Genomic DNA, 12498 nt, shown 5'->3' on the forward strand with positions numbered 1-12498 from the left:
AAATTTATTATTGTCACCAACATATAGTCACTTTAACTCACATCAATCGATTGCTGAGTAATAAATTTGTTCTCTTCATTTACTCCAAAACCTAATTTATTACTTCTATCTTTTTGTATTTATTACAACTTATAGTTATATCTATTTGAACAACAGAACAGATCAAATTGATGCCATGAAAATTGTCATAGTTTGTGCAGTGTTACATAATTATTTGCGAGAATACCAAAAGACTGATGAAATATTTATGGTCTATGAGCATGAAAATATAGTTGCAGATGATATTGACCAACAAATGGCTCAAAGTAACAATGTTGATTCGTCTTCTTGGTCACATAATCGAGAAATGCAAGTTTAACGGAGGAAATTGTCCATACTATGTGAGAATATTATATTAAAAACTAGTACACTACAATTTATGTTCAATTTTCTTATTGAATTAAAGTTAGATGAAACAGTTACTTAAGTGGAGAACAAATAGCTTTGTAATAATTTATTTTGCGATTTTTATAAATTTTTATTTATTTGGTAAGATTGAATAAACAATTGAGACTATTTTAATAATTTTACAACTTATGAGATTCTTATGTTTATGAGAAAATATACAATACAAAAATTTCATATCGCATGTCCAAACAAAACTTCAATTTCATCTCATAATTCCATATTATGATTACATATCATGATACCATATCGCATGGCCAAACGGCCCCTAATACATGTATAAGTTATGAGAAAATCTATGTATTATTTTATGTAGGATAAAAGTGGAATAACTAATTCGTGCATAACTGATACTTGTATAAAATAATACATAAATTCACTCATAACTAGTCCCTACATTAATAATATCGGTATACTCTAACCAACTACCAAACAACCCCTTATATTTTACAAAAATAAACTTGTATCATTAGAATCCACTGCAATCATCATAAAAGTTTTACGTATTTTATAAGATACATTTATATTTCAGATTTAAAATAAATAAAGTATTTGCTACTAAAATTCAAACTATTTGAGGTAAACATAAGAGGCAATATTTGCCTAAGCTCCAGAGTCATCAGGCGTGATTATCTTATTAATATGATTTAAAACAATAATTATACTAGCACGATATTCTGAACACTAAATCAAGACATTAGTACTAATTCAAATTCAAGATATTCTCAACACTAAATGTAGAGGAAGATCTAAAAAACAAAACAGATCAAAGTTTTATCTGTCTGTTCATACACGCTGCTTCTTTCCAGGTTGTATTTCACCGTCTTCAAGTGCTTCACCTTTGTCTTTCTCCATCTTCTTTCTGGTGAGTATTTTGTTTATCTTATGCAGCTCATTGGTAAGCTTCTGGTCTTTGTTTTGTTTCCTCGTCTTCCTACCATCCTGCATCTTCACTCCAAACTGGAATGCAGCTTTCGGCATTGCTTCCTTCTGCTCATTGTATGTCGCCCACTCCTCTTCTGTCTCAAAGTCCCAACGATGAAGCCGGCCCTTTGCCTACAATGCATCACAACACCAAAGAAAATTTAGAGTTGTATCTTCTGATAATCAAGTACAATTAAAAAAAATAATGTAATTGATTTTCAGTTATGTGAGGCAATTGAAGTTTCCTTTACACGGATCAAAATTTTGTAGGTTTCAAAAGGACGGGAGAAGGGTGAACCAAGAAATGACATGTGAAGTGGACATAATCTTCAGCAAGTACAGAATATCACTTACGCGTCCACCCATGTCCATTTTTGACAAATCAGCTTCATCATCACTGTCAACAACCTCACGATTGTACTCTTGGTAACCAGGATAGCACTCCGAATAACTTTCAGAAATAAAGTTAGGATCCTTCTCTCTGGCATCTCTCTCTCTCAGTTGTAGAAGCCTCTGATCATCCCTCTTGAATACTGACCCTAGGCCTCTATCCTTTTCTTCTTGAGTCATAAACTGTGGATCCTGAAGACCGTCAACACCAGCTTGCATATCATAATTCTGCTGGAGATATTGCTCAGGATAAGCCACCTGTTCAGGATACTGATAATCTTGCCACTCTGGTTGGTAAACACCAGCTACCGCTTGTGCTTGCACTGCATCATATCCATTCTAGACAGATCAAACATGTTCAACAATCAAAAGATGAATAATAGTTGCAACACATAGGAAAATATAATTACTGTAGTAAATACAGTAAAGTCGATACTGGACAAATACGATGGAGAGCATCCAATTTCTTCCTTTCTTCGTAGAAATGTAGGACAAAGAATGTAGGCAGATTTTGTCATAAAATATTGTTAAGCCTTTTAAACAGGAATGATCTAATGCCTTACGACTCAACTGACTCACCGCATGTTGCCAATCATGAGAAGGCTCAGATGGAGGTACTGGGCCATAGGCAGGTTCACTGAAATATGAGGTCCTCTCTTTGTTTCGAGGAGATTCTTCCATGTCCTCCGATACAGGGCTTTGACCCATATCTCCAGCAGGAACGGAGTAGTCAACACCTTCCCCTATGAAGATATCTTCTTCTTCAGTTCTAGCAACAGCAGGTCCCTGATCCTCTCTTCTTTCTGAATGGTTCTTTTTAGGAAGTTGTGCAGATGGATGCACGGTTTCTTTATCACTTTGGCTCTTTGACGCATCAGACTTCGATACTTCGTCATAACCATTGAATATAACTGTCTTTCCTGCACAATATTAAAAACTTCTGTCAGAACACAAAACAAGGAACTAGAAGTGCAGTTCCTTATCAATGAAGAGAGGAGATAACTCACCACCCACAAAGGAAAAAGAAAAAGGCAAAAGGAACCCCTCCCCCCTCCCCCCCAGCTCTTTATTAATGAATAGGAGACAGAAAAAGATCCAAAAGCCCAAAGAAAAGGAAAAAGAAGCAAGGTATAGTTTGCATGGGAAACACATAATAAAGACTCCAGAGAACCAAAATGCTTTTTCTTAGTCTCCCTGGAAATACAGAATCATACTATATACCTAGTTAGCAACTACCTTCACACCCAACGTGACATTTCCTTTAAGTTTCACCCTGTGCCCCGGTTTCAAAGTAGAATAACCCACATTCTGTCCCGGCTACAAACATTCTACTGTACTTGTCTATAGGAAACCAGGCCCAAACTCACTTCCGTAAGCAAGAATATTAATAGGCATACCAAGGATGCAACGGCACCAGTCAAAAATTACAGAAAAGGTTCCCATAAAAACAAACTGGATATATAAGAATCTACATCACATTGTGACTCTAATTACTTTCAGAAAATACAAGTAAAGGTTTAGAAGGCACAAACGCTAAGCACCTTTGCTATCTTTTTCCTTCTTCTTCTTTTTGAGAACTTTTCCTGATGATCCAAGACGGAGATAGGACATGATTTTAGCTATTCGGTCTAGAACAGAACCATCAACACTGACTGTAACCATTTCCTGGAAAACATAGATGAGATAACCCATTCAGATGGAAAATTCAGGAAGAAATTGCCTGACAGTAGTGGAATATGGGGAAAAGGGAATTACCTCGAGGACTGGACAGTCAGCTTTGCTTCTGTGTAGAGTTGTAGGAATATCATTGGAGTATCCACTATCCTGCAATATACACATCAATCATAAGTGAATAAAAAAAGAGACCATGAAAGAAAACATACACACAGTAAATACAAGTGAACAAAATCATTCTCATCTTCTTCACTATCCATATGACACATCTGATCACCAAACATTTTAGTAGTAAAATAAATCAACTTCAACGATTCTAGCATCTAACTCCCAACAACACCCTTTCCGCCTTCCTCCAAGAAAAAGAATGGCCTTCAGAAGGAAAAGACTATTCATCCCCGCCATACAAGCTAAACTCTAGTTTCCCCTCAGCATTTTCCCTTCTTTTACTTGGAAAAGCAGGGAGGGGGGAGACCCTTCGGGGTGGCCCAGTGGTTTGGGCTTGGGACTTCCATGTTGGAGGTTTCAAGTTCGAAACCCCTTGCCAACGAAAGCAAGGGGTTTGCCTTCTGCCCAAATGGAACCTAAAAGATGGGATGGGTGATCCATAAGATCATTTGGCGAGGTTCAGCCCTCAGCGTGGGGATCTTTCTGGAAATCAAAACTGGTTTCGAGCTCGTTGCATTGGGCTTGCCTAGTGCGGGTTACCTCTCCTATGTGGTTTGCAAGCTATTGCATAGGAGAGGGAGTTTTACCCTGTGCACACCCAAAGGGTAGCGGCTGCGGGTTTCCCTTGTCATTAAAAAAAAAAAAAAAAAAAAGCAGGGAGGGGGGGGTTAAGATAGAATATGGATACAACGATGCGCCCTTGAGAACATCAGCAGTTAACAAAAAAAGAAAAAAAAACTATGGTCCAATATAGAAATAGAAGCTTCTCAGCTACCTATCACAAGTACAAAATTTTGTTTACTATTACATCTCAAGTCTAAGGACTATAAGAAAACTCAACCAATGGTCTGTGAAATAATTCCTTTTCAGGCAAGTAGAACCTAGCATACATAACATAAGAGCAGAAGAAGTATAAAAGGGAAACATACCATATTAAAAATAAAAGCCATCCGTCCAGGAAGAAACATTTCATTGGTCTTTATAACAGTCTGAGGCTTGATTATCCATTGGTATACTGACTGCAACCCAAAGCTTACTAGTCACTCTATTGAAACATAATAACACCAAGCAACAACTACAAAATATTTGAGACAATAACAATTGAAAGAGTTAATGCACCTTGGCAGTTGCAGTGCGGAATGACAATTGATGATCTTCCTTTACACCTCTATTAGCAAAAGGGATAAATAGAATGATTAATCGAACAATTTCCAGCAGCATTGCTTCTTAGACATGGTGTTTAAAAGAACAATTCACTAAATATGCTCATTACTTTGTATATACACAAAAAGATGTTAGCAGAGTGTTCGTAAATCAGGGTAATCTATGGAAGAACATATACAGGAGCATCCTACAAAAGAACCACCTATCTAAAGCTACTGTCTTATCCAATGGGAGCTACACATGGATCAACTTTATTAGCTGAAAATTACTAACAGGCTCTTGGAGGTCAGTTACTTATGCCTGGGCTTGAAGTAAAGGAGTCATACATACAGCTAAGCAATAAAGTAACCTAGTACTTACCTAGGTTTTCCTTCAAACGCCTCATCTCCAGCTTCTGGCTTCTTATCTATTTCACTTCTCACTTTGTGAAGTAAAGCATAATCCAACCCTTTCACCAAATGTGTATGTTCCACATCACCTGATATACAATCAGTCAAAACAAGGATTGATTAGCTGAAGCCATATATCAAGAAAACTGCTGAACTGAAATTAACTAAAAAATGTTCTTGTACAACCACAGACTATACAAACCTCCAAGATACTTGCTCTTCTCAATAGATAATTTCTGAGCATCAGCAGAGCTGTAAAAGTTCAAAACAAGAAAGTTAGAACAAAATTAAACCCTTTTTCGAAGAAAAAGAGAAATGGGTGTTTCGGTTTTTTTTTTTTACAGGAGATCAACATTCCCGGGAGGAGCAACAGCATGAAAACCACCGAATTCAGTGAGTTCATAATCAGGATTTTGATCTTCTCTCCTTTCTTTAGCTCTGTCTCTGTACTTTGGTAACTCCGGCTCTTCAACCTTCTCTTCTCTGTAACAAAAACAATAGAAAAATTCCCCATTTTTCAGCAAATTAAAGAAGGATCTATTGACATTTTACACAATGGAAGATGAAAGAGAGAAACAAACTTGTTGCGACGAACAATCTTTTCCTTGTGATTTCGCTTGGAGGAAGACATGGTTGAGACCTTATTCCCAAAAATTCCAGATTAGGGTGAAACGAGCGAGGAAGACAATCAACCTCATATAAACATCCCATAAGACTAAAATAACCCTCACTTACTACTTTTTATTTCGTTTTCTCGGTCGCTTCAGTTCGGCTTTTATATATTATCATTCGATTAATTGATATTCGATTTGTCAACATACTAAATTGATAATCAAATCAATAAGATATTTACTATCAATTTTTAATTAATCGATTTTGAGAATATAATGAGCGCATTTTTTTATTTAATCGATAAGAAAATAGTCATATGATCATATATACATGATGTCCATAAAATAGAATTAGTAGCAAAAATATAAGTGCAACACAAATTTTTGTATTGCTCACTTTTATTTAAGACATAATTATTTAGTTTCTTTTAAACACTTCTGCAATAAATTGTGGAAACGATATTAATTGTCTGTCTTTGTAACAATCAAATCTAAAATTGAGAAAAGAGAAGGCAATACTAGTATGTGTAGAGAATAAAGAAGTGAAGAAAAATATAGAGAATATTGTCACGCCCCGAGCCTATACCCTGGATGTGGCCGTTACTCGAGAATCATTACTGTACCTAAGCGAACCCTTGGCCTGACTTAACTCTTAGCGGAAGACTTACTTATAATACAATAAAGTCAAATGGAAGCTTTATTCAACTGTCTCAAAGATAAACTTAGAACAGTTTAAAAGTAAAACATTCACTAGCCAAAGTGGCAACGCAAGTCTCAAACATCAATAACTGAAATGGAAAAGACTCATGAACTAATACTGCCTATTTATCTATGAAGCCTCTAATACTACGAGGGATGTCGGGACAAGACCCCCAATCATCCTAACAAACTGAAATGACAAAACATAATAAAGGGATCCCTCGAAAGTAGGGAGGCTTACCAAACAACTCTAGAACTCAACTGGATCAACGAAGCGCTGGATGTTGATCATGGTCACCTGTATATGCATCATAAAAGATGCAGACCAAATGGCGTCAGTACATGAAATGTACGAGCATGTGAGGGGAAATCTAAACAAGACATAAGCTTGAACTGAAAATGAAGAAACACTTACCTCGTCTCAACTCAACTTACTCAACTCATTTCAATATAAAGTAGTAGTAAAAATGCATTATAAAGAAAAGCTTTTAAAACAGTAGATAACAACTTAATGTATTAGAAAATACAATATACTCAGTTTGTATGTAAGAATACAAAATAAACTCTGTTTGGATATGAAAATACAAAATAAACTTTGTGTGGGAGGTTCTCTAACCGACAACCATCACTATGAGCTATCTGATGATACAATGTTTAGCCCACGCTGCCAGAGTTGTCCTATACTTTGCCGGGGTATAGAACCTACTACTAAGTGGATCCACTAGTCTATGCTTAAAAGCAATAAGGAATCATCTAAAAAGTATGACCCTTTCTACCCACGTTGGCTACATGGTTTATGAGGACTTTGAGTTATCTGAACTCGTCCTCATATCGGTGCTCAATACTACTCCTAAAATGTAACTAGCTCATATGTTTAAAAACATAACTCTTTCTGTGGTTTGAGATTATTACTCAAAAAACTTTCTCTTAAAAGAGATGGTACTCAAAATTGCTCAAAAAAACTCTTTTGGAAATCGATGTTTCCTCTCATCTTAAATGTGAAAACATTTGCTCTTGGGAATAATTAGTTCCATATATCATTTTAAATAAAATGAACTCAACTATACTCTTTCTCTAACTCAAGTGCTCAAGTCTTAAAACAAGTTTAAAATGATTGTAAAAGACTTATTAAAAGACTCGAAAGAACTCTCAAGACTTGACTCTTAGCTCTATCTTGAATTTGAATTATGGATTCAAGGGTTATGATCTCATGATATGGATGATCTCTCGATGTTTAGATGTACCTTAGAGTGTAGAAATCAATTAGAAAACATAGGTACGATTCAAGAGAACTCATACGGAAAGAAGGTCTAAAGAGTAGGGGACCTGACGACCCTGGTGCACTGAGTGGCGCGGGGTGCCAGACCCTGAACTGCATAAGGGAAGTTGGGGTGCACTGAGTGGCACGGTGCCCCATGAGCTAAACTACAGGCTACTTCTTGTGGCGCACTGCTGGCGCGGCGCGCCATCCCTTGCCTTGATTTCCCAATAAATTTTCTTTCTCGTTTTCTAATCCCAATTCGCCTAGAATCGAATGATTTCTTCCCCAATCACTTAGATTAGAATACCCAAACAAAGTACACTATAAACTACTCAAAACAACTCTCAAATCACCAACTTTCAACTCAAGAACTCATCAAAATTCCAACAATCAAGATTACGAAAGAAATTTCAAGAGAACTCATCAAGAACTCAAATTCTTCAACTTTCAAGAACAAAATTGCACTTAAAATAACATGATTGGTGTGTGGGTGAATGAATCCAACACTATGAGAACTCACATACCTCTTAGGATCAAATCCTTGACGAAAATCCGCAACAAAACTCAAAAATCTTGACGAACGCCTTGAACTTTTCTCATTTTCTCCTCTTCTTGAACTCCTTTCAAAACCCTAAGCGTAAATTGGTTTGGGAAAATTGAACCAAATCAGTTTAGACCCCTAATTATTTACTAAAAATGCTTAAATCTGAAAGGGTAAGAAAAAGACCAAAATACCCTTCATATTTTTGGGTAGCTTTCCTTAATTGGACAGTCTGACTTCAAACGGCCATTTCTCGCTCATACGAATTTTGCAAACTTGGTGGCGTTGGAAAGAGGATTCCAAGACCTTTCATTTGATATCTTATGGTCCACCTAACTCATCATGTACTGAAAGCAATGATCGTTTGAAGTTGACCCAAACTCTTAACTTAAGCATAACTTGCCAAAATTTTCAATTTGACTCTTTCCAACTTTTTTCTTTCTAAATTTAGCTCTTTCTAAGGCGGGATGTTACAAATACAATGTATGACTATTAAGTTATTCTTTCTCTTGATTGCACAGAACAATTCAATAAGCATATATATATATATATATATATATAACTAGAGTCCTTGGAGTTGTGGTGATGAACAATGCCAAGCTTGGTTCGTAAGGCTTGAAACGGAATCTTCCGGATGACTTAGTGAATATGTCAACCAATTGAAGTGCCTAAGGGATAAACTTGGTAACCATAGCTCCTTGGATAACCCTTTCTCGCACAAAATGATATTCAAGTTCCACATGTTTTGTCCGAGCATGCAAAATTGGATTATACGTGAGGTTATATTGTCTGTGAAAAGCAGTAGATGACGAGATACTGAGATGCCAATGTCTTTGAGCAGTTAGGCCACCCAAGTGATTTCAACAGCAAGAGACGCTAATGAACGATATTCAGCTTCAGCGCTAGACTTCGCCACAATAACTTACTTTTTTGAAGACCAGCTGAAATAATTAGATTTAAGAAAAATACATAAGCCTGATGTGGACCGTTGAGTTAGGGGACATCCAGCCCAATCGGCGTCAGAAAATCCTACCAAGTTAAGAGAGGACTTGGTGGAGATGCGGAAGCCTAATTTAGATATACCAACAATGTATAGAAGCGTACATTTGTCGCCAGACCAGTGTATAGTTGTGGGGTATTGCATAAACTGACACACAAGGTTAATTGAATAAGAGATATCTGGATGAGTGAGGGTCAAGATTGTAAGGCTCTGACAGCATTTTGATATGCAAAAGCATCAATGTCCTGTGAACTAGACAAATCACAGAGAGTATGTTTTTGTGAGAGAGGGGTCTGAATATCACCTGCGCCAAACATGCCTATGTGTTTAATAAGATCAGAGGCATACTTGCTCTAGCTTAGGAAGAGGTGAACCTCAATACCAAAGAAGTAGTGAAGGGTTTCCTTATTTTTCATGGCAAAACACAACTGAAGGTTAATGAGCTTAGACATACTTTGTTAAATTAGGTCTTAGGCCAACTCATAATCCAAAAGTTAGCTCAAAGGGATGAGGATTTCCCAAGCCTTATAAAGAGTTCATCCATCTCATTAACCATCAATGTGGGACTTTTGTTATTCTTTAACAGTACCCCACCTCACGCCCAGTGCTTAACATCTGGAGCGTGAACAATTTTTTAATTTTGGGGGACCTAACATTGGATAAGATGGACCCTGACTCTGATACTGTGAAGAAAATATAGAGAATACAATGTATAATTGTTAAGCTATTCTTTCTCTTGATTGCACGGTACAATTCAATAAGCACGCACATATATATATACCTACCTTACCAAGTAGAGTTGGATTATACAAATTCCTAGTGAATGTAAGTAGGCTAGAACGTTAGGACTCCTTAACTGACTCTAATCAAGTTGTCTTACAAGAAGGTGTCATGATAGAGAGGTGAAGAGTCTAGTTTGTGTAAAGTAATACCAAATATTTAAGAAATATGATTGGTAAAATGTTAAAGTCATTATTGTATATTTTCTATGATCACGCATATAGACCCCTTTGTATGTAAGGTCCGTAGAAGGCAGGTGTGGAAAGGGTTATGGAAATTTGAAAAATGACAAGCTCCAGAAGAATTTATACGGACCACTAGGAAGGTTCATAGATGGTTTTACGGTCTGTAGGAAGTGATCATAGAAAATATACTTAGTAGAATTTTTTATTGACCTCAGATTTTACGGTTGAGACCTACGGACTATAGGCATCGTGGAAAGTTAGTGGAATTTTGATCTCAGTACTTGGTTCTATGGATGACTAGGATCGTCCGTAGAAATTTGTACGAACCATAGGCCGATCCGTAAAGATTGTGCGACCGTTTTTTATTCAAGGTTATTTGGGTCTTTTTCTACCCCAAATCCTTGAAGATTTTCTCTCCATGGATTCTCTCAAGAAGATTAAGGTTCTTCTTGAGATTTACAATAAAGTTTTTTTAAAAACAGAATTAGGTCACAATGCAAGAATTTTGTTTATTTCTTAATTAAATATTAAAGAGAAGGTGATATCTTGGTATTTAAATTCATATCGTTGAGACGTCAACTAAATTTATCTTTTTATGTGTTTATATTGTAAAAAGTCACAAATAAATATATTGTATTAAGCTAACTCAAAAAAATAAAGAAATTTTATATAACCAAAACTTTCAAATACCTTGTTATAGTTATGAGAATTTATGTGAATATGTCTTTTGAAACTTCTTGTTTACTATGTGACCTAATTCCGTTTTAAACAAACTTAATTTTCTTTTTATCATGATTTTTTAGAAATTTATCGAAATAACACAAATTAATTTAACTTTTTTCATCCTTCAGAAATTAGAAAATGAAAAAATTGGTCCTACACTTCCTAAAAATTGATGCGGAAGTCAAAACGGGCTATTGTTGAGTCAATATTTTATAAAAATAATTAATTAAATATATAAAAAGAATATGGTGAGATATCCCTTTGTTGGATGAATGCAATAAACAAAATGTAAATGATAAGTAATTTATAATTACATTTTGTCTCTTATTCTTTTATCTTTATTTTGTCAAATTTACTTTTACTGGATTATGCATATTGATGAGTCCACAAATTGGACTCATTTAGGGATATATTTTAATAGAAATTGTGTCCTCAAATGCTTATTTTATCTCAATATCTGATGAAAACCCTTAAGTTTCAGGTATTTGAAGTTTGAAGGAAAGCATGGACACTACGTCGCAAAAAGGAACGAAAAGGCTGAAAAGAACGAAGAAATGAAGGCCTGAGGATCGCCGAGTCCACTTGGCGAGTCGCCGAAGGGTCTTACTTCGCCTTTTGTTCTAATGTGCTGAGCCCTGAAGGAAAGGATCAAGTCGGCGGAAAAAGGGAGCAGTCGACGCATAGCCGAGAAGTTCTGCGAAGCAGTACCATGTCGCCCAATGACCCAGAGCACGACGATGCTGAAGGCTGGTGCAAGACGACGATGAACTACACCAAAGGGCGAATCGCCGAGTTGATCGGTGATTCCGACTAACGACGTTGAGTGATCCGCTGCAGCACAAATCTGTGTAAACTATAGATATTAGTTAGAGTTGTAGTTTTCAGAGTCGAACAATTTTTACTCCCTCCGTTTCACAAAGAATGACCTCCTTTCCTTTTTAGTCAGTTTAAAAAAGAATGACCTCTTTCCTTTTTTGGTAACATTTTACTTTTAGCTTTCCACGTGGCATGTTTAAGACCACAAGATTAAGGACAATTTTATACATTTGACATAACTTTAATTTAGGACCACAAGATTCAAAAGTCTTCTTTAATTTCTCAAACTCCGTGCCAAGTTAAACCAGACCATTCTTTTTGAAACGGAGGGAGTATAATTTTCATATAAAATAGTACTTTTTATTATTGCTTTGAGTTTGAGAGGGTTTTGGAAACTTGAAGAAGAAAAGGGTTTCATCTCCAAGGATTTGGACTTGGGTCTCTTGGATTCTTCATTCTTGGCCTGTAACAAGACTTAAATCTTCATACCCATTTCAATGCAAGCTCATTTAGGTATAAATTTCTATCTCTTGATGTGTGGCTAAAAACCTTAATTCTTGGGGTGTAATTTAGTGAATATGGGTTAAGATAATTGTTGGGTCTTGCTTGCTGATAGTTTAATCGTAGTTTAATTGCAATTTCGTTTAGTAGTTGTGGATGAATTTAATGAATTTGTAGTTGCAAATACAAGTTTATTTATGTGTTTTTGGCTTGCTCGAGAGAGAAGTC

The 12498-nt window shown here is 36.1% G+C and overlaps 1 protein-coding gene across 1 annotated transcript; it reads right to left on the minus strand.

The window, feature by feature from the left end:
- Nucleotides 1-1042: 1042 nt before the first annotated feature.
- Nucleotides 1043-5857, minus strand: LOC102589973 (suppressor of mec-8 and unc-52 protein homolog 2). The gene is made up of 11 exons (XM_006344502.2): nt 5735-5857; nt 5496-5636; nt 5356-5405; nt 5125-5242; nt 4720-4768; nt 4530-4619; nt 3514-3582; nt 3300-3423; nt 2338-2678; nt 1723-2097; nt 1043-1500 (listed from the first exon to the last, which is right to left on the minus strand). The coding sequence occupies exons 1-11, from the start codon at nt 5782-5784 to the stop codon at nt 1231-1233; spliced, it is 1677 nt and encodes a 558-aa protein (XP_006344564.1). The 5' UTR covers nt 5785-5857; the 3' UTR covers nt 1043-1230.
- Nucleotides 5858-12498: the final 6641 nt, after the last annotated feature.

The sequence above is a fragment of the Solanum tuberosum genome, unplaced genomic scaffold (assembly GCF_000226075.1).
Source record: "Solanum tuberosum cultivar DM 1-3 516 R44 unplaced genomic scaffold, SolTub_3.0 scf00058, whole genome shotgun sequence".
NCBI lineage: Eukaryota > Viridiplantae > Streptophyta > Magnoliopsida > Solanales > Solanaceae > Solanum > Solanum tuberosum.

Coding starts and splice junctions, on each gene's coding strand:
- LOC102589973 (XM_006344502.2), bottom strand. CDS start 5,784: ATGTCTTCCTCCAAGCGAAATCACAAGGAAAAGATTGTTCGTCGCAAC. Junction 5,637..5,734: donor AAGATTGTTCGTCGCAACAA/GTTTGTTTCTCT, acceptor TTTTTGTTACAG/AGAAGAGAAGGTTGAAGAGC. Junction 5,406..5,495: donor CCCGGGAATGTTGATCTCCT/GTAAAAAAAAAA, acceptor GAACTTTTACAG/CTCTGCTGATGCTCAGAAAT.